This window comes from Peromyscus leucopus, chromosome 8b, assembly GCF_004664715.2.
Source record: "Peromyscus leucopus breed LL Stock chromosome 8b, UCI_PerLeu_2.1, whole genome shotgun sequence".
Taxonomy (NCBI): Eukaryota; Metazoa; Chordata; class Mammalia; order Rodentia; family Cricetidae; genus Peromyscus; species Peromyscus leucopus.
The window spans coordinates 37091871-37114872 of record NC_051086.1 but is presented as its reverse complement, the minus strand read 5'-3'; the positions used below and the strand labels follow the sequence as shown (position 1 = coordinate 37114872).

The 23002-nt window shown below is 37.1% G+C and overlaps 1 protein-coding gene across 14 annotated transcripts in view; it reads right to left on the bottom strand.

The window, feature by feature from the left end:
- Positions 1–23002, bottom strand: part of Rapgef6 (Rap guanine nucleotide exchange factor 6) — a 173865-nt gene that overhangs the window by 133098 nt on the left and 17765 nt on the right. For 11 of the 14 annotated variants that reach the window (XM_028880003.1, XM_028880004.1, XM_028880009.1 and 8 more), the window contains exons 2-4: positions 17298–17368; positions 14912–14968; positions 8911–8994 (exon numbers count right to left, since the gene is read on the bottom strand). In XM_028880003.1, coding sequence (XP_028735836.1) covers positions 8911–8994; positions 14912–14968; positions 17298–17368 — 212 coding nt within the window. Of the gene's footprint in view, positions 1–8910; positions 8995–11619; positions 11693–14911; positions 14969–17297; positions 17369–23002 lie in introns of those variants that run through there. The other 3 variants (XM_028880005.2, XM_028880006.2, XM_028880007.2) reach the window with 2 other exon arrangements.

Genomic DNA, 23002 nt, shown 5'->3' with positions numbered 1-23002 from the left:
CATAAAAAATATGTGTACCAAGTTCCAGACACTAGAAGGTAGGCAGGACAGGGATGGCATCTCCGAGAGAAAACAGCAGCAAAGCTGACCCTAGGAAATGCTTAGCTTACCATCCTTTCTACAGGCAATCTCAACATTACACGAGAAGCAGCTACTGAACTGAAAGACAGCAGTTGAATTTTTAAGGGGGAATTTGCCAAGTTAGAGCACCAGAGAAGACAGAGGGAGAGAGGGAGAGAGGGAGGGAGGGAGGGAAGAAGTCATATACAGTTTATGCACTTTGGAGATCTCTGGTAAGGTCCTTGAGTCTGGAAATGAGTACTACACTGTGACTCACAGTATATACAGTGGTTATGTGAGAAAAGAGAGCCAACCGAAAAAGCACATAATACACGGACATTTAGCATCCATCCTTAGAAATGCATTTTTTAATAATGACATTACAGTCCTTAAGAAGTGCTGGATTTGATCTCACAAATTTAAAAGGCTCAAAATAATCAAATCTGTTTTAGATGTTAGAATATATGGTAGAACAATTCCTATTACTAACCGAAGCAATATAATAAAAAAATGGAATCCAATTACATAAAATGTGCAACATCTGACATTAAATTAATAAAACAATAGCCATTCTCTCCAAGATGTACAGGTTCAATGCAATTACAGTAAAAGAAAATCCCAGAAAGTTGATTTCAAAGGCCGACATAACAATCCAAAGATTTACACAGAAATGTCAAGAACCTATTTACTATAACTGAAATAAAGGTGGAAAGAAAATCTGGAGTGTCTACATTACCAACCACACAACACAATGGTATTTCAGATGATTAAGCACTGGACCAACTCAAGGAAACAGGCCAAGAAGAACAGAGAGGCCCATACTATACAGGCTCCAATTGTTTTTGTACAATTCAGTGGGTTAGGGAAACATATCTTGCATTTCAAAAGTAGATAGTGTGAAATAACTAGCTAACTAATACAGAACAGCCAGCAACATAGCTCAGCATGTAAAGACGCTTGTTGCCATGTCTGGTAACCTGAGTTTTAGTCCCAAGACCCACACAGTGGAAGGTGAGAAACAACTCCTCCAAGCTGTCCTCGAATCTCCACGTGTGCTATGGCACATGGACACATATAAATAAACAAAAATTATGAAACTAAAAAAAGGGAGATTCAGTAAAATATAAGGAACAAAATTTAATCAGAAATGTTCAGAGAAAAGCAAAAAGAATAGTCCTTAAGGTAAATTTTTTTTGTACATGATTTATATTAGGGCTAAGAAAATGCTACCTGCATGTCTACAATTTTCACTTTGTTTTGGATTCTATCAATAGTCTTCTGTGCTTAAATTATGCAATTTTGCATGTCATTTTACCATAGTATGTTTTATTAATTGATTTTTGGATGTATAACTAACCCTGTATTTGGAAAGTTCTTATGCTGGTAATGCAATATTTTAAATGCATTATTAAGTTCAGTTTACTATTATTTTGTTAGCAGTTTCTGCATGTATCAACTCTACTGCCCATGTGTGTATTACTATGTCAATCCAACTGGGCTGGAATTTGCTATATAGATCAGGCTGTCCTCAAATTCACAGATCTAATTGTCTCTGCTTCCCTACTGCTGGGATTAAAGGTGTGTGCCACAATGTGGAATTTTTCTTACTTGGGATGCTTTCTTCTAGCATTGGTGGTGGCTGTTTAAAAGTATTCAGCAGTAAAGCCTGCAAGCCTCGACTTCTCTTTGTTCAGTTGCTTGAGACCATTTTGAGAATTTTAAGTCCTTGCAAGATTTACCCAATTTATTGATGTAAAGTTCCTAAAATTCCCTTTGAATTACTATCACCTTGTTCATGCTCAATTTTAGTAATGTTATTTCTTTTTTCATGGTCAAACTTCAGGTTTATAAACTGTTAATCTTCCAAAGAATTAACTTTTAATTTAATTGATTTCTATTATTACACCCTATCTTTTCAATTCACAGATCCCCACTTGAACCTTCCTTTGATTTTCAATTTTCTTTACATGGCTTTTGTTTGAGGACATCCATCACTCCTGGAGGTACCAATACCAGGTAAAGGCATCCTGGAGTCATGTGTGGAATGGGTGAAGAAGGTCCTATCCACCTAACTGCTTCCAAGCTCCATTTGATATATTGTCCTCAAATTCTTGGCACATTACATATTAAGCTGATAACAACAGATAACTTACTTGATCAAGAAGATGAGAAGAAATTTTCTTAAGAATTTAAGTTGGATGAAAATTGGAAACTTAATGATGACCTGAGACTGTTTCTCAACTACTCATTTACAATTAGGCATGGCAGTGCAAACCTGTAATCCTGGCCCTTGAAGGATTAGGCAGAAGCAAGAGAATTCAAAGTTCAGGATACAGGTAAGTTCCATGATAGCTTGGCTGCCTTGCTAGACTCTGTCTTAAAACAAACAAATAAATAAAACAATGCTTCCTAATGGAGTCAAGGCCACAGAGCAACATGCTCCCTGCCCACAATGCTTTTCTCCTTCATTTGATAATCATGCTTATTATAGAGTCCAATTCCATATCAAAGTTTTCTTTCAATGGCAAACTGGATCCTTGGGGAGAAAGCTACTCACATTTCGAAGTCGGTCTCAATCCTTTCCCCTAAAGGCCAGTGTGCATTAATCTCATCGCCAAGCCCAAACACAAATTAGAAGCATTTCAGGAAGTTTTGTCCTGGTTGCCCCCCATAAACAATGCAAATTAGGGTTATGTGGGAAGATGAACCTCAACTGAGAAAATGCCCCCACCACATTGCTTTAGGCAAGTCTATGGGGGGTATTTTCTTGACTAATAAGCAGTGACAGTGTCCAGCCAGCCTACTGTGTGCAGTGCCAACCTGGGCAGGTGGTCCTGGTGTGTAATAGAAAGCAAGCTATAAGTCAGGAGAAGCAAACCAGTAAGCAGCATTCCTCCACGGTCTCTGCTTTCAGTTTCTGCCCTGACTTCCATGACGGACTATGATATGGAATGTAAGTTGAAAAGAACCCTTTCCTCCCCAAGTTGCTTTTGGTCATTGTGTTTTATCACAGCAATAGAAACTCAATACAGGTTTAGTCTGGCATATAGTTCAGGGGCTATATTCCATCCTTGCTGGAAAAATATGGCAGCAGGAAGGTGAAACATGGTCACAATGGGTTCGAAGTCAAGAAGCAGAGCAATAAATACTTATGTTCAGCTGGCTTTCTCTTTTGTATTTACTACTATCACCCAGCCCATAGCCTAGCATCACCCATAGTGTGTGTGTGTGTGTGTGTGTGTGTTCTCCTCATGTAGATTAACTTAATATGAGTAATATCTCACAGACATGCCCAGAGGTTTGTTTCCATGATAATTCTAAATCCCACATCAAGGTAGACAAAGTTTAACTCTCATATCTGATGTCTTACATAGATAGGCTACTCAACTGATGCTCATCTGTTGAATAAACAAAGGAATGTTTGATTCAACAAAGTGAATTCATTAGTTAAATTTTATTTTAAAAGCAAATCCAATGAAGTCTTGCTTTCTTGATCCACTTTTAGATTTTACTATGAAAATAAAGGTAAATTCAACTACAGAAGAAAGTAAAATTTATTTAGAAATAAGTAAATAATTTTCAGACAGGGGGCCAGGGAGAGGGAATGGAGCAATGTGCGTATCGCACAAGCATGAGGGCCTAATTTTCAATTCACAAAAGCCAGGTGAGCGAGCAGTGGTACACATCTGCAACCACAATGCTGTAGGAGGTGGGTGACAGGGATCTCTGGAGCTCACTGACCAGCCAGCTCAGCCAGTTGGTGAACACCACATTTTGAGAGACACCGTCTCAAAATATAAGGGGGAGAGCAAATGACCAAGACATTTGACATCAATGCTTTGACTGTTAGGACACACCTATGTAAATGTGTATAAACACTACACACAAAAACAAAATAAAGCCAGGCGGTGGTGGCGCAGGCCTTTAATCCCAGCACTCGGGAGGCAGAGCGAGGTGGATCTCTGTGAGTTCGAGGCCAGCCTGGACTATAGAGTGAGTTCCAGGAAAGGCGCAAAGCTACACAGAGAAACCCTGTCTTGAAAAACAAAATGAAACAAAACAAAAAAACCAAAATAAATAAAATAAATACATTTCAACAACTAAAGTAAAGGGGTCAACTTAAATATTAAAACATTCTTAACAGGATAGTATGATTTCTCAAAAAAAAAAGTTCCTGCATTTTTACAGTGATTTATGCATTTTTCTCCATTGATTTCTGGGGTGGTTTGAAAGAAAATGACCACCAAAGGGAGTGGCACTAACAGGAGTTGTGGCCTTGTTAGAGTGGGTGTGGTTTTGTTGTAGAAGTTTGTCACTGTGGAGTTGGGTTTTGACTCTCCAGCCACACCCAGTGAGACAGACCATTTCCTGCTGCCTATGGGTCAAGACTTAAGAATCCCAGCTCCTTCTCCAGCACCATGTCTGCCTGTATGCTGCCATGTTCCACCATGACGATAATGGACTGAATCTCTGAAGTGTAAGCCATCCAATTAAATGTTTTCCTTTATAAGAGTTGCCATGGTCATGGTGTCTCTTCACAGCAACAGAAACCTAAATAGAACAGTTTCTCAATCATTTAAATCAATTAATTTTTCTATATCAAGCTGTCCATACATTCTGAAAGAAATTCACCTTAAGCTATTCATTAAACTTGTTTTCTATATTCTGGGTTCAATTTAATAATAAAATTTGGGAATGCTGTTTTCTTAGTGAGATATTAACTTGTTATTTAAATTCCTTAAAAAAAAAGATTTTATCAGCCTTAACACTTGGAATCTGTTTCCTGTCTCTCTGCATTTGATGCATTTTTTTTTTTTTTTACTGAAAAACTCTCCCATTAAATTCACAGTTATTAAGCTGAGGCTGAGCTTTAATATCAAGCCTTCATATTTACTTTTTTCACTTCTTTTGCTTTTGTTCTTTTATAGTATATTATGTTTTAACCTCTCTTACCATTCTACCCCCTTGAAATGACATATAGGTCTTTTTTCAGTGCTACTTTCTATTTTTAAATGTCTATTCAAAAACATCTGAAGCTAGGGAAATAGCTTAGTCTGTGAAAACAAGTATGAGAACCTGAGTTCACTCTCCAGACTCAATGTGCCAGGGAGACACAGAGAACAGTGGATCCCTCCTGCTTGCTGTCAGCCAGTCATCCTAGCTTACTGGAAAAGCCCGAGGTTCCACTAGGAACAACACTAAAAGCAGTGCTCTGACTGCCACACACACCACCTCCCCAACATATACCCGAAGCAGAGTCTGGTGGAGTGCTACCCGCCTGTAATTCCAGCACTTGGGAAACTTAAGCCAGGGATTAAGAGTTCAAAACCAGTCTGGGCTACATATTAAGAAGCAAACCAACCAAACAAAAAAACCCACAAACACTCAGAGGGAAAAGGGATTTGAAGCTAAAAGGTAGCCATTTCTAAGACTTTAATGTTATTCAAATAAAATTTCTACTGTCTAGCTGTTAATATTTCAGTTCTTGTAACCACTTACACTAGACAAACAAAAGAATCACACTTTGATGTAATGTCAGTCACAGCTCTGCACAAAGTAGATTTTAAAATCCCCTATTATTTCATGCAATTTGACACATTTCAGAAGTGTTCAGATGGAACTTAGTGACACTAAATATTTTCCTTAGTATTTTAAAACTTATAAAGTCCTTTCTTAAACTTAAATTGCTTTTGTTTCTACTTTGAAGAACATCATTTATTCTTTAAGTCTGTTTTTTTTACTCAATTAATAGTAAATAGTGGAAGAATCACACAATAATGAACTTCCAACTTCCATCTCAACTGATCTAGTTCATCCCTGTATTATAGGCCAATACAAAGTTATAAGTTCTTCTATCACACTTGGATTTTGAATCTTGACTAACCTGTCTCTATTCATATTTACATGAACTCTTTTACTTAATTAAAAAATTACTTTTTTTGTGTGCTGTGTGTTTTGCTTGCATGTATGTCTGTATGTCATGTGTATGCCTAGTACCTTCAGAGGTGCTTGCATGTAGGTCTGTATGTCATGTGTATGCCTAGTACCTTCAGAGGTCAGAAGGGGGTATCAGGTCTCTTGGAACTAGAGTTACAGATGGTTATGAACTGCTATGTGGGTGAGAATCAAACCTGGGTTGCTGGAAAGGCAGCCAGTGTTCCTAACTGCTGAGCTATCTCTCCTGTTCCTGAATTAACTCTTTTTAAATTAAACTATCTATTAAAAGAAGTAGAAAGCCACTCGTTACTCTTGCTATTAATTCTTGTGGCTCTTACCCATACTTCCAAGGAATGCTGATCCTACTAAAGTTGAAAAGGGGTATTTCTAGGAAATGAAACTTGAAGTAACACATCTAATGCATTCTGGTTGTTATATATAACTTTATTGATTTTTTCCTTTGATTGTTTACCTCATAAACAGATGATCACAACTATGATCTAATAGACAGTTACTAATTTTGAATGGTCAGGGACTTCAAAGAACAGAATTGGAAGCCTGGTAACAAGGAAGTCTGGGAAGAGATGCCTAGATGAGCACCTTTCAGAACAGGTACAGAACTTAAAGGTATCTGTGTCCATGTAGACCACAAAAGGACATCTGCTGTGGAGAAGGCTGTTATTGTATTCTATAGTATGTGTACGCAGGCTAGAGGTGAACACTAGGTGTCTTGCTCTATCATTTTACATCTTATTTTCACAAACAGTGTCTCTCAGCGAACCCAGGGCTCATTGTTTTGGCAAGTCGTCCTATGATCCTGTCTCTCTCCACCCCCTCTATTCCAAACTACTACCAGATATCATGCTGGGATTATGAATGTACATCTGGACATCTGTCTTTTATGTTTGCTAGGCATCCAAACTCAGGTCCTTATGCTTGGGTAGAAAGCACTTTACTCTGTTCAGTCCCAGAGCAGACTCTTAATAATTAAGAGGGCAAAAAGAGGACACCCATCAGTCTCTTTACCTAGCTTCTACAGCACTTATGCAGCTGGACTATAAACATTGTCTTAACACATGCCCAATAACCTTTAACAATTTCTTCACACACACACACACACACACACACACACACACACACACAAATCTGCTACTCATATTCTTTAATATAAAGACTAAATAAACTAGTATAACTAATCATATTTGCTCTGTGTGTTTTGGTGGCTATGTCTAACATACTTTTATTTTCAGAGGAACTCACATACTCCTATGAGTTATTTTAAAATTCAAATTTCATTGCATAGATTACAAACTAATAGCCAGTTATTGGCTACAACAGGTTTTACAACTAAATTTTGACTATTTAAAAACTACAGGAAGACTGAAGAAATATTAAAAAGAAAATACTAATCCTAAAAACAATCACGAGCAGTGGTTTCAGAACTGACTCAATGCAAACCCATTATCTTGAGTTTCATAAACACAAGGAAGGGAATAGCAGAAAGGTTTAAATAACCAAGAATCAATATTTTTTTTTTTGTAAAAAGTTAACATGTTTTATTCTCCTTATGAAAAATCACAATGTAAAGTTTGAGAATTCCAGAGGTGACTTTTAAAATGGCATATAAGCTGAGATACTCTGTGCCCTGGTATTTAAGTCTATTAATACATTTAACACTACTAAACTAATTAGCTGCAATTTCATGTTCCACTTTAAAAGTTTTCTTGGAACAATGAAATGGTTCAGAGGATAAAAGTGCTTGCGGCCAAGTAGAGGACCTGAGTTGTATCCCTGGAAACCATGTGATAGAAGGAGAGAACCAACTCTTTCAAGTTGTCCTCCAATTTCCCCCACATGCACACCACGGCACAGCATGAGCACACAGATGCATACACACACTGAGAAGACTTGCTGAGAAGGGGGTTAGTAGGGAAGGAACAGAATCAAAATATAAAAAACTGTGAAAGAATACATTTTAAAGAAACATTTAAAAAACAAAGCACTGGGCAGTGGTGGCAAACGCCTTTAATCCCAGCACTCGGGAGGCAGAGCCAGGTGGATCTCTGTGAGTTAGAGGCCAGCCTGATTTACAGAGTGAGATCCAGGACAGGCACCAAAACTACACAGAAAAACCCTGTCTCGAAAAAAAGAAAAAAAAAAAAAAAAAAAAAAGTAAGCCAGCAGTGGTGGTGCAGGCCTTGAATCTCAGCACTCAGAAAGCAGAGGCAGGTGGATCTCTGTGAGCCTAAGGCCTTCCAGGGCTACCAAGTGAAACCCTGTCTCAAAACAACAACAACAACAAAAAAAACCAACAAGTAATTATGAAGACTGTTAATAACTACTTTCACTAGCCAGGAACTTTTCTAAAAGAGATTTATTTAGACTAACTAGTCTATTTCACACACCCAGTCTATTAAACCACTTTCTACTATTATACCCATTTCTGAGTAAACTTAGAGGGATCGAATAATCTGCCAAAGAATCACTAGGTAAAAATAAGAACTTCAGCAATCTGGCTCTAGAGTATGCGCTCTTACAGACCTCTGAGAGTTCTGAGTAGCAGAACGTGCTAATGCCTCTTGACAACACTTACTGAGGATTATTATTATCTCTATCTTACAGAAAACTACCACTACCACTTGTTCTAATTATATAACTGAATAAGGTTCAAATAGAAAGGGAAAAATTATATCAGAAGTGTAAGTATTAAATGCCTGCCAAAAATGTCCAATGGTAACAGAAAAATATACTTTTATAAGGAACAAAAAACTAATAATATTAACTTTGTCTAGCTAGATGGAGCAGACTATGCGAAAATCCCAGCACTGTGGCTGAGGCTAGAGCACAAGTTCAAAGATACAAAAGAAAGACCCAGTCACAAAACAAAACCACACAGTATCAGTGGAAACTTACCTGCAAGGAGGAAGGACCATAGAGTCTTTTACAAGTACAGATCCAGAAAGCAGGATATACCAACATCTGGCAATAGTTTCTGAACTGTTTAAATATATAAGAAAAAGAGTAAACAAATAAAAATGTGTACATATGTGCAGATTCAGTATGAATACAAAGCATGCAGTACTTCCGATAATGCTGTAAATCATTAAAAATTAAGTAACAATATTGGGGAATCTGCATGTTGCCTAACATTTTACATAGTGCATGTTCACATGGGGAAAAAGCAGTTAATTATCAACAAACACAGAAGGGGGGAAAAAAACTTCACATCACTAGTAAACAGAAAACACGAGAACACATTAAATATATTTTAAGGAAATTCTCAGAAATTAACCCAACTTAGAAGTTGATGAAAATACTGCCTAATCATTGTTTAATGATACTGAAAATCAAAATTAGCTCTTCTCTAAAATACAGTACTATACTGCAAAGGGCAAAAAGGCATTCTATCCTGCAGCTCACAATTTTGTCATTTCTACCTCTTCATAACACAGTTTCAGGGGTTCATTTTATTTATTGTTCATCTATTTTCCAACTGTCCTTTTATCTGTGTATGATGGGCAATCATACAATCACTACAAAGTACAGTCATATAGGAGATACATGTAGATGTACATATTGGATAGCAAAGTACAGCACACACATCATAAAGAAAACACAATACTTATGAAAGGTAGGACAGAAAACACTCAGCATTAGAAGATGGGGTTAAGGCTGAAGAATAAGACCAACATTGTTATCATTAACTTTAGGCCCAACTGGAAAGAGCTGATCAAAAGTATGCCAAGTCAGCAGTTGTTAAGAATGTGGGGTGGTAAAAGGAGGGATACTGCCCCATAGAATATTTATCAATCAATGTAAGTTTTTAGACAATCTATTTTAGAAATATCCCACTGAAAATTAGAAAACATATTCTTAAGTACAAATGTGACTTCCCAGAAGATTTAGGAAGATTGAAAGTATCAGGTGTTCAGAGTCAACTTGTGGGAAACAAAATACTACCATTATAGACAAAGCCTATTTATTTACAAGTACTTACATCTGCAGACAATTTAAAATTTCATATAATGTCATAGCCTAAACTTCAAGTCCAGTAGAGTTTGATTGAAAAGTAATTCCAATTAGAAGCCACTAAGGGAGTAAAGAGTTTAGCTCAGTGATAGAGCAATTGTCCAGCATGTTTGAGGCCCAAGGTTCCATTTCTAGCATACCAGAGAATGTGAGGGAGAGAGTGTATGTGTGTGTGAGAGAGAAAGAGAAAGTGAGGATATTCTTTTGTTGTTGCTGTTATTTAATACAATTCAACAACTTTTACCAAATGCCCTAGTATTTTTAGAACTCCCCTATTTAACACTCATTTATTGGGAATTGTCAAAATGTTATACTTGACAGCAAAAATTTAAATACTGCAGGTACTCATTAAATCTTCCATCCATTTAACAACCAAGAACAAGGATAAAAACACTTAAGTCTTCCGAACTCATTAGACATCTGAAAGATATCTTTCCTTCTCTATGTGTTCTCTCAGGATTTCCTAGGACACTGCCTCCTCTACAGACACTTAAAATGGTAGACAGCTTCTCTCACATATTTCTCTTGCCTGTAGGTCCAGAGATGGCTCAGTTATACCTATGGACATCAAGCCATTCTTCTCCTTTCCTTATTAAAAATTCCCAGCTTTACATTTTAGATCATCAGATCATACCAGTCAGTGTCCTCTGATGTGAACAGACACTAAAGGTCAATCCTTCCATTTCTTGTAGAATTCTTGCCTGATACAAATCCTTTCATCTATCAACTAACAATGATATCATCAGGTTTTATATTGACACTGATATTCATCCTTCTCAATTTCTTGATCTCTTTAAGGATTTTTATTTAAAAATCCCCATTTTCTGAGACAGGGTCTTGCTCTGTTAAGTCCAACCTGGTACTTCCTATGTTGATGAGGCTGGTCTCAAATTCATGGCAATCTTCCACCCTCACCCTCACACTACTGAGATTCTCCATGTGAATCACCATGCCCAGACTATTAGAGATCTTATCTTCTACTTGAAATGAGTTTCCATAGTCATTTACTGTAGTATTTGCTTCCACCACTGGAATATAGTCACTGGAATATCTTCATTAATCTAGAGTTCAAGATTCCAATGTCACCACCTCTCTTCTTTGCAACTGTTTTGTTATCTTACTCTCATCATCTATCTATCCATCCCATAATGATCTTACCATCTTCTCTCCCTCTCTTCTGTACCTACCACAAATTCAATGTTATATTACCAATATCCCTCCTTTTCAAGAATATTCTCAGTTCTCTTTACTCATTTTATTTGTTGTGATCTTAGGCTTCCCCAAGTCCCTAAAAAAGAGAGGCAACCAAAACAAAACTTCCAATAATTACTACATGAGCACTCAGTGTTGTAACTCAGCATCAAGGGGTCTGCACTCTGCCCACCAGAAAGCAAAGAGAACAAACCACACATCCAAGCAAACCAGGGACAGAGGGGCAGGGCTTCCACTTTTCACGCAGCATCTGGCATTCAGTTAAAAGTTACTAAGACTGATGAAAATAAAACCAAATAATTGAAAACCAATAGAAAACAACAACAAATCCATTATTATATTTAGTAAGCGCAAGAAAAAAAGGCAAGGTAGAATACTTACCTAAGCACTGAAATCTATGAAAAATCAAAACACACACATCCCAGGAAGTCAAACACTGGAGTTTTATTTAGGACTAGAAAGAGTAGAAAACAAGAATTTATAAACCAGAAAGTCAGTAGAAAATAACAGAGAAAAAAAAAAAAAAAGAATGGAAAATGGTATAAAGATGAGGCAAAAATGAAAGAAAGTGGGAAAGAAAAATCAATAAAGAAGCCAATCAGGAAAAAATACTGGCTAAGGATGTTTTAAAATAAAAATACCAATTTGTATTTAAAAATAAAATTTGTAAATAAAAGTTCTACAAATCCTTAAAAAAAAAAAAATCACATTTAAGGACACTAGACAACTGCTGAGGAGAAAATTTTTCAGAGGTTGTATGAGAAAACAATGTCACTCACAAAACAGTAGCAGTAATACTGATTCTTTAACATAAATGTCCAGAACATGCCAACTCAACGTCTAAGTAGTACTACAGAGGGAAAAAGACTACACACACTTCAAACAACAAAACCTGCCAGTCTAGAATTATAGACGCAGCAGTCTTCCCTTTAAAAACGAAGTGAAACAACACTACAGCAAAGAATTAAAAGACCAGCAAATAAATGGAAGAATATACGTATGTGCAGGCTGAATGATGGTATTTCTAAAGATGTCAATTCTCTCTGACTAAATGCTATCCTAACAAAAGCCACGGCAGTCCTACAGGTTTTTATGTATATGGAAACTGATAGGTTGATTCTCCAAGTATACAGAAAGTGAAAATAGTATTAATAGCTGCTAGGTATTAATAGTATTAAGAGATGCCAGACATCACAAAAACATAATTATAAGTTTGTAAATTATAAAACCAAAGCTTTCAAAGATTCCAATATTAGAGGATATGTATCATTACAAGCTTGAAACAGTCCTAAATTTTTTTGAAGGAAACTAGTAGTAGCATGAGCTAAGGATATATATGTGTGTGTGTATATATGTATATACATATGTATATATATATATATAAAATGTATAAAAATGTGTCAAATTGGGAAAATTACAAAATTCATTACTATTAATATTTTCCAAATGACTGATACAAAACGCCACAAAAATCACATGAAGAGGAAATAACTCATTGTAAGTACTTTAGTCCAGTGTGGTGGCACACACCTTTAATCCCAGTACTTTGGAGACAGAGGCAAGGGTCAGCCAGGTACTATATAAAGAGTTCCAGGACCATTAGGGCTACACAGAGAGATCCTGTTTCAAAAATAAAACATCATCAACAACAAAAAACGTATTTTAATCCCAGCATTCAGGAGGCAGAGGCTGACAATTGCTGTGAATTTGAGGCCAGTCTGGTCTACAAAGTGAGTTCCAAGCTAGCCACTGATACACAGTGAGACTGTCTCTACACCACCTCCACCCCTACCAACAAAGTAAAAACCAAACCAAACAAAAACAAAACAATCATTTTCAATTAAATAAAGTATCCAGAATTCACTGGCAAAGTCTCAGATCCTTATGTTGTAACTAATCTGTTAGAAACTTAAACAGTTTTGAAATTATACCAAAGAAAAATACATAAATTATTTTAAATGCTGCTAAAATACTCATTTCCTAACCTTTTCTCTATATCAAATCAGATTTCCTTCATTAACACACACAATAGACTGAATAAAAATCTACCTAATGTCCATCAGATGTTAGTATAAAATTATACTCTTGTTTTATAACTGTTTGCTATAATGAATATAGTTATGTTATTTTTTTTTTAATTTTTTCTTTTTTCAGTTTTTTGAGACAGGGTTTCTCTGTGTAGCCCAGGCTGGCCTCAAACTCACAGAGATCCGCTTGCAGGGATTTTAAGGTGTGTGCCACCACCGCCTGGCTTTTAAAGAAGGTTTAAAAAAAAAAAAAACAGAACATGATTTTTACAGTCTTGAAACAGAGATAGGTATTTGTAAATATTTTTAAAAAGCAGATATAAAAAGCATTAATCATGGCTGGCGAGATGGCTCAGGGGTTAAGAGTACATATTGCTCTTGCAGAGGATCTATGTTGGGTAGCTCACAACCACTTATAAACCCAGCTCCAGGAGATCGGACCCCTTTGGCATCTGTATATATTCTTTAAAAGATGTGGAGAAAGTTGGGCGCTGGTGGCACACACCTTTAATCCCTGCACTCAGGAGGCAGAGCCAGGTGGATCTCTGGGAGTTCAAGGCCAGCCTGGTTTACAGAGCAAGATCCAGGACAGGCACCAAAACTACACAGAGAAACCCTATCTCAAAAAACCAAAAAAATATATGGAAAAGACAAAATCATAGTGGGAAAAGTATTTGCAGTAAGCACATCCATCAAGAATTTTGATTAAAAAATCCAGACAAAACTTCCAAGTCAATATAAATAAGGCCCTGCAATAGAAAAATGGTCCAGAACTTAAGATTTCATTAGAAGCTAGCCAAACAACTTGAAAACATGAGAACCATTCATCATCATCAGTAAACTGGACATTATATAACGGAATCACGGTGAGATAACGAAGTGATGAGCAGAACATCTCAAGCTGAAGCAAGCACACAAAATAGGCTACACAGGTTGTTAAAGATGGGTACCCGGGCCGGGCTTGGTGGTGCATGCATTTAGTTCCAGCAATCGGGAGGCAGAGGACAGCCAAAGCTACAAAGAGAAAGCCTGTCTCAAAAAACACATACCAAACCAAAACAAAAAGATTGGGTTACTGGGACTTACTACACAGCTCATGGTCACCAACACTGGAACAACTATAGTAGGAAGCTGGATGACACTCCTAATATCTATGCAAAACTCTAGTAATTCTATTCCTTGGAAGATGTTTAAGTGGAGTTGGTAAGTAAGGGTACAAAAGGTGTCAGCAAAGTGCCCACAGGGAGCTTATTTTTCTCAACAGCAAATATCTGGAAGCAACCGCAGCATACAGCAGACAGATAAACCAACATACACTCTTATCTACAGTAGTAAAAGAGAACAAAGATGGACATTAAAGAATCCTGGCCTGACATCTGCTACATACAACCAGATTACAGTTTCTATCAGTAAGGAAGTCATAATTACAGTTACCATGCTAAAACAGTGCTGAGTAGAGCTTTCCAGAAAGCCAGTCTCTAGCAATTGTGGTTACAGTTGTATATATTTCTAACATTTGATGCACTAGACCATTTCCTATGTTTTGTATGTACTATACTTCAGTTTATGATTACCAAACAAATTTTACTGTGAAAAGTCAAGATTTGAATATGTCATTAATCTAAGGTAATCATAAAAATACTTACCAAAAAAGCATCTGATTGCCACTGTATCTCTCATAGCGTGCTCTTGCAGACATTAACCTAATAAAAAGGGTAAAAAGCTAAGGTTTTATCTTACATTTTGTTTCAAAAACTGCTGTATCATTAGAAAATTATTAGACATATAACTAAATTTTTACCAAGCTTGGAAATATACGTAATACAGTAACATTTTTAATAAAAGCAAGAGATGATAATATTTTGGTATATCATCAAGTATTCTGCCTTTCGATGTTTGAGAAGTAATGTGAGCCAGTCATAGTGGCATATGGCTGTAACCCTAGCCCTCCAGACAGAGGAAGATGGACTGAGGCAGAGGCTTCCAAAGACTGGCACAAATTTGAGGTCCATCAAAGCAATGTTAAGATTTTAGACCCCCAAATCCAGCCAAGTAAAATAAAACTACAAAACCAAAAAAGCAATAGCTATTAAGTGGCATGAACTTAATATACACATTATAAAGCCTGCCAATCCACACTAAATAATTTTTATTATAATAAAACATACATTTGAATGGTTCATTCCCACATCTTGTGAAGAACAGTTACTGGCAACAACACATATATACAAAAAAAAATCTGCCAAGTATATAGATTTGTTGCATTTTTACAGAATCTTTAAAAGTAAATACATTTTAATATGACTTCTAATTTTTAGTTTTAATTTCTTCCTGATTTACTCACAAATACTAACATCTGAGTTACATTGTATAGAAAAAAGAATGTGCCGGGCAGTGGTGGTGCACGCCTTTAATCCCAGCACTCGGGAGGCAGAGCCAGGAGGATCTCTGGGAGTTCGAGGCCAGCCTAGTCTACAGAGTGAGATCCAGGACAGGCACCAAAATTACACAGAGAAACCCTGTCTCAAAAAAAAAAAAAAAAAAAAAAAAAAAAAAAAAAAAAAAAAAAAAAGGCAAGCAAACAGAATGCAATAAAAAATAAATGATACTGTAACACCCTAGTTCATCATCAGAACATTGGCCACTGAGGAAAGGCAGTTAGCTATATGGGTCATGGAAAGAAAGGTTGAATGAAAATATACAAAATCACAACAATAATGCTTTACAGCACTCTAAAGTGTCGAAAACATAACCACATGATCTCAGATACACAGATCTGACTTTCTTTTTTTTTTTGTTTTTTTGAGACAAGTTTCTCTGTATCCTGGAACTTGCAATGTAGACCAGGCTGGCCTTGAACTCAGAGATCTGCCTGCCTCTGCTTTCCTAAGTGTTGGGGTTAAAGTTGTACACCACCATGGCCTGGCAAGGTCTGACTATCTTAAAGAGAAAGGAGAGGTTCAAAAAATACATAGATCTTGGCTACAGGAACTCATGTCAGGCTAACATATTGTGCTCATTTTAAGCATCTGGCACAACTAATAAGAGAATCGTCAAAAAGAAAATACGGAGTTTTGAGTTCTACGCTGCTTAGTATATGTCAACTTGATACAAACCTACACATAATCGGAAGAGGGAATCTGAGGATTTGCCTCTGTCAGACTAGACTGTATGCAAGTCTATGAGGCATTTTCTTAATTTAATGATTGATGTGGAAAGGTCCAAATCACTGAGGTCAGTACTATCTGTGGGCAGGTGGCCCTGGATTGTATAAAAAAGCAAACTGAGCAAGCCTTGGGGAACAAGTAAGCAGTGTTCTTCCATGGCCTCTGCTTCAGTTCCTGCTGTGGCTTCCCTCAATTATGAACTGTGATGGGAAACTGCAAGTCAAATAAACCCTTTCCTTCCCAAGTTGCTCTGGTTATGGTCTTTATCACAGCAACAGAAAGAAACCTATGACAGTTCCACTATTTGGTATATGTTGAAAGCATAGTTCTTTGCTTTAGTTATTCTCATGTAACCTTAAAGCATTGTAACCAAGACAAAGCTATCACCCCATTTTATGAAGACAAAACTGCAGCTTATATGACTAAGACATCATGACTAAGAAAAACTGGAATAAGAAACAGAAATTTTTGTCCCTAGCCCTACAAAACTTCCTAAGTCATCTGGCCCCTGAGACTACTTTATTTTAACTCTCTTTAACTAAGCACCAGAAACCAAAGTCCTCTTTCTTGTCTTGTCCTGTCACAGAAGCCTCTACTCAAAACCTACTTCCTATGAGAGGTCTTCAGTAATCAACTAAACATAAGCAGCTATCAAGTGACTTCACATCACCATGATGTATCAAAATCACAGTACTTATCCTTTCTGCATAGGATACATAGTTTTTATTGTGCTTTCAAACTCTAGGACACTAGAGATCTAAGTATTTTGAATGCCTAAAACAGGATGACTGTAAAAGGTGCTTACCAAGTATCTGGTGAACAAATGAGAGTATACAGCACTGACTGGTAAACCAGTTACACTTACCTAAGCTGATGCTCCCTGAGGTTTGACAGTATTTCCATTCCATGGAGGTAAGAATAAATAGTATTTAAGTCCTGTGGAACAGAAAAGTTTTTAGATTAATTTTCAAATATACATTCTAAAATATGACAGCCCCCCTCCAAAATCTCTTTTTAAACATCTAACCATTTAAGGCAGGGCTCTGTTAACTATACAAGAGCCACATGAGTCTCTGGATTATCAATGGTGGTGGTGCACACTTTTAATCCCAGCACTTGGGAGGCAGAGGAAGATGGATCTCTGTGAGTTTGAGGCCAGCCTGGTCTACAAATCAAGCTCTAGGGCAGCCAGGACTACACAAAGAAACTCTTGTCTCGAAAACAAAACAGAGAGAAAGTAAGGCGTTCCCTCCAGGAACTCCTTTTTCTACATGAGCATGGCATCTATTCAAACAATACAAAAGCAAAAAATTCATTACTTATCTAATTAACTAACTTTTCATTTCTAAACAGATATGACCTTATTTAGTATCCACAAGTTTGTGGATACTAAATATTTGAAATATTACCACACAGGCTACTTAATCTGTTTTCAGTTTCCTTCAGATTAGTCTCAGTGTTTGTAGGTTACACATCTTTAGGCATCCCATCTAACGCCTCTGAAAGATCTGGTTTTTCCTTTTTTTTATATACACTTATTTTATTTTAAATTATGTGTATAAGATGGGGGTGAGGGGAATGTTCATGTGATTGCAAGTACCTACCGAATCCAGAGAAATATGATTCCTCTGGAGATGGAGTTACAGGTGATTATGAGCTGCCCACAGTAGGTTCTGGGAACTCAACTCAGTTCCTATGCAAGAGCAGTATACAGTCTTAAACCACTGACTAAGCCACCTCTCTCCAGCTTCATGGTTTTTCAAAGTCCCCTTCGATCATGATTTTCTAAAGATTCTAAAGAAACTCGGTGTTATAATTTCCTACTAAGTAAAAACATACTCAATGGACAACACTACTGTTCACTCTGAAAGCAGAGGCAATCTTTCTTCAGCCCTCTGATAACTAGTTATAAAACAAAAACACCAGGATGATAAAATATAATCTTAACTATGAGCCTTGACATACAAAAATGAGAACTTCACAACAGTCAACATCCCACAACAGAAAGACCTGTTCTGACATGTTTTGCTACTCATGTTATTTAAGATTATTGGTATAGATAGGGTGATAATAAAAAGCAGACAAGTTTAAATTCTTTATATAACATGTATCTCTTACTCTCTTGTAAGGAATGTCTATCAGCACAGATCGCTTCTAACTACTGTCACACTGTAATAGGTAACTTGCCAAATACAAATTAGTAACAGAGGAAAAAGAAACCAAGACAACTTATTAACTAACTTGCTTTCCAGTAAGTTAATAAGGCAACATGGGGGTACTAAGAAGAGCAACAGTAACCCTGAACCCAAAGATCACAATTTCCAACTAACTATGGAGTGAAAAAGATTTTTAAGTGTATAAAAAGGGTAACCAGATTAAAAGAGAAAACTATGTCAAGTAAGAAAGTTCTACAAAGATTTGGAAGATAGCGGATATAATAAATTAAACGTCCAATAAAGGTACAAAGTTATTTCTTATTCCACATGCTCTCCTGCAAGAGACTACCAACTTCCATCAAGAACCGGAATCTGTCTTTTTCCTACTGATCTGGGTTAGTTCTATGATTTGTTCTGACTAGTACAGTGGGACAGGAGTAAGGTTACCTAACTTCAGACATCCAAGTACAGTAAGATTAAGAAGCCTATCAATGTTATTAAAAAGTCCATGGATAGCACCAAGGTATCAGATATGAGATGTCATCTTAGTCCTGCCACCCACCAACTGAAAGGAACTAAGATAATGATCCCAGTTCAAAGCTCTGTTAAGGCAAAAGAACCAACTTTACTCTGAATCTGTTGAATGGAGAGAATAGTCTTGGCAACAGCCTAACTCACAGCGGATCCACCAAGCCCACAGACTCACCTAGTAGCAGTTGTTCTTTGTTCTTAAATTTAGAGTTTATATACTTGGCAGTTAGAATAACCTCAACAATGGCTCCATGACCTCAGTTAAGTAAGCTGTGGCACAAGCAAGCTGAATGTAAACCTCTGAAACTGTCCAACTCCCAGGAACAAAGTAGTAAACCAAAGACAAAATTTCTTCAGAAGGTGTGGCGGTGGGGGTGGAGGGTGAAGCAAGGGACTAATGACACCAGGACACACTTGCATAGCAGGGAGTGATAGTCCTTATCATACTGTTTCAATTTGTGTGGACCATTTCTATCTCCCATCACAGTTGCAGTTTCAGACATAATATAGTTGCTGGAACTAGGCATCATCAACTGGTTAGTGCAGTCTTCCCCATTTTGATTGTAAGAAATAGTTTGCTTTCATGTGGGGTAATGTTAACTTATGGTTTTGCCATAGGGCTAGATTAATGTTCCTACTGTATCTTACCACAGTTCAAAGACATCTAGATCTAATTAAACATGATATACTGCTGGACAGAATGAACAAAGGAATACATCAGAGGTAGTCTGTACCTTGCAGTACTTGGTATGTAAATGCCAGAAGGTGAGAAATAAACATTGTAATACTGAACCTGCCATTCCAGCAAAACTTTTAAGGGTACCCTTGGCACATCCAAAGAAAAAATTGTTGGGATTTCAAGTTTAGGTGAAGACAGAGTAAAAGAGACTCAACCAACCACCTAAAACTCCTAACAATAAAAACCAATACATGAAAGACTTATACTTTTTTATTACAGTTCCATTTATTCTGTAGGGGTTTGGAGGCCAGAGAATAACTTTTGGGAGTAGGGTCTCTCCATGCACCTTGTGCGTCCTGGGAACCAAACTCAGGTATTCAAGCTTGGCTACAAGCACTTTTTATGGGTTAAGCACTACTAGCCCCAGGAAAGGCTTTTCAGAAGAGAGAATGACATCAAGAAACAAAGGCAAGTGATTCTTGAAACAGAAATATACATTTGGTGATAAACCATACTGACTTGAAAAGAGTTGGCAGGTAGGGAGTAGAAAGTAGCTACAATTTGCAAAGCAGGAAGGAGACAGAAAGGAAGCTATACGGAAAGTGAGTTCCAGAAACCTGCAAAGGGTCCCTCTTAGGCTTGAAGACACAGTGGTCACCATATGCAAAATATGTACAGTTAGATTAAAAAAAGAACAACAATAACAAGAAGAACAAAAAAACCCAGAGAACAACATATGGTGGTATGGTGGCACATCACTGTAATCACAACAGTCAAAAGGTAGAGGCTGGAAAATCAGAAGTTCAAGGTCATCCCTGGCTATACAGAGAGTTTGAGCCTAGCCTATGTTATGAATATCAAGTCAGCAAGGGCTCCATAATAAGACTAGCCTAAACAATCATCCAGGGATGGTGACAAAAGAAAAAAAAAAAACAAACAAACAAAAAAAAAAAAAAACAAAAGAAAAGCCAGAATTGAGTTTGAGTTCTGATGCATGTAAATAAAAGCCCTATGAAATACTAGTACCATCAGCAACACTTGGGAGTTTAGGGGTAAAATGAATTCTCAGGTCCTAACCCAGAATCTCAGAGATAAAAACGTTTCCAAAAAAGCCCTACAGATGATTCTATGTACGCTGTTTAGGAGATACTGGTTTATAGGCAGACACTTGTCACTCTAGACGATTTGTCTGGTAACATAATAAATGAGAATGAAAACAAGAATAGGATGCTTACTAAATACCAGTCCTTCCAATACACCAAACTTAAAAGTCACAAAACACCAAGACTTCACAAAAAGACAACTTCCAGAACATGTGAGGGTTTTTGTTTTGTTTTGTTTTTAAACACGGGTAGAAAGGGGCTTTTGCACCAGTTAACCATTATGAGACAAGCTTGAGGAAATCTACTGTTTCTTGGTGTATGCAAAAGAAACAAAATCTATCCAAATAAACCCCACTTAGCTCCTCTAAAACAGAAAATGAAAGAACACCAATAGAGGCAGACCAAAAGTCTTAACAGAATTTTGTTTGCAGTCACAATTCAAATGCTAGAAAGGGAATGCTAATCACTCACAGAGTGTACTTGAAAGCTATTTGATGGAGCCTGAAAGGAGAAGCAGTGAGGAAGACAGAAAACTAACCATCTGGGACATGACAACACCACAGATCACCAGCAACTGTTTTTGTAACTGTACCAACAAAAGCACTGCAGAAATTATTCAGGGCATTCGAACAAAGACCAGTTTAGGATTAGGAATAAAATAAGAGACTTGACCCAAGCAAAAAAGTTGAAGTCATACAATGCAGTTAGCAACAAACCATATACACAATGGTGGTCCCATTACAAAGGAAATGAAAAATCCCTACTTCCTAGTGACCTTGTAGCTACAGCAAGGTCATAGTGCAATACATGACTTGTGTCTGTGGTGACTTGTGTCAACAGAGCTTCTGTCCTGCCAGGTGTATAGAAACGCAGCAATAGTTATATATAATAACCAATACTTGATGATGACAATAAATGACTCCATCACTGGTTTAGATTGTTTCACTACACCTTTTACTAGTGCTGTGTATGTTCATGCATACACATTTGTACATATGGAGGCCAAAGGACAACTCTGAGTGTTGTTCCTTTGCCACCGTCTATTTATTTACTTACTATTGGTGACATGGTCTCCCTCACTGGCCTGGAAATCACAAAGGCTGGCTGGCTGGCTGGTTAGCAACAAGAATCCTACCAACACCATTATGCTTGATTTTCCACATGAGTTCTGAGGATTAAACTCAGGGTCTCATGCTTGCAAGCAAGGCAAGCATTTTACTGACTAAAACCTTTTCCCAACTCCATCACAGTTCTTTGAAAGAATACTTCTATTTACATTAAGGGAAAAAAAGTTCAAGGGCTGGGGATATAGCTCTGGGGTAAAATGTCCAACTAGCATGCATAAGGTGCCAGGTTTCATTCCTAACACTGCCACAAAAAAAAAAAAATTAAAATTCACTGTAAAATATTATGTGCCATGCTACATTGGCAAAAACCTCACTCATGTTTACTACATTTCTTGATTGCTTAAAGATTCAATATCAAGTGATTGAGCTGTACTATGTTGTTTGTGTGGGTACTTGTTATGATGTCCACACAATCACAAAGTTGCCTAATGATGCTTTTCTCAAAACATATCCCCACTGTTAACTAAAGCATGACTGGATTTCTCAGAGTGAAGGTGGGTCACTGTTATCCTAAAACAAATGAGCTCTCATGCACTCTTCAAACAATCCTTGCTGGGCGTTGGTGGCGCACGCCTTTAATCGCAGCACTCGGGAGGCAGAGCCAGGCGGATCTCTGTGAGTTTGAGGCCAGCCTGGGCTACCAAGTGAGATCCAGGAAAGGCACAAAGCTACACAAGAGAAACCCTGTCTCTGAAAACCAAAAAAAAAAAAAACAAAAAAAAAAAAAACAAAAAAACAAAAAAACAATCCAAACCTACAGCATTTATTGTAGATATATTCTATGGGCTTTTGAGTCTGTTATATGAAATATTAAATTCATAAATAGTTCATAATGCTGTTTTGCATTGTTGGGGTTCAGATTCTTTAATCAGACAAGGCTAATCAGGAGACTGATGCTGTTTTGCAATGTTGGGGCTCAGATTCTTTATAAATATCAGACAAGCACTCTACCAAAGAATTTTATAAAGTTAGTG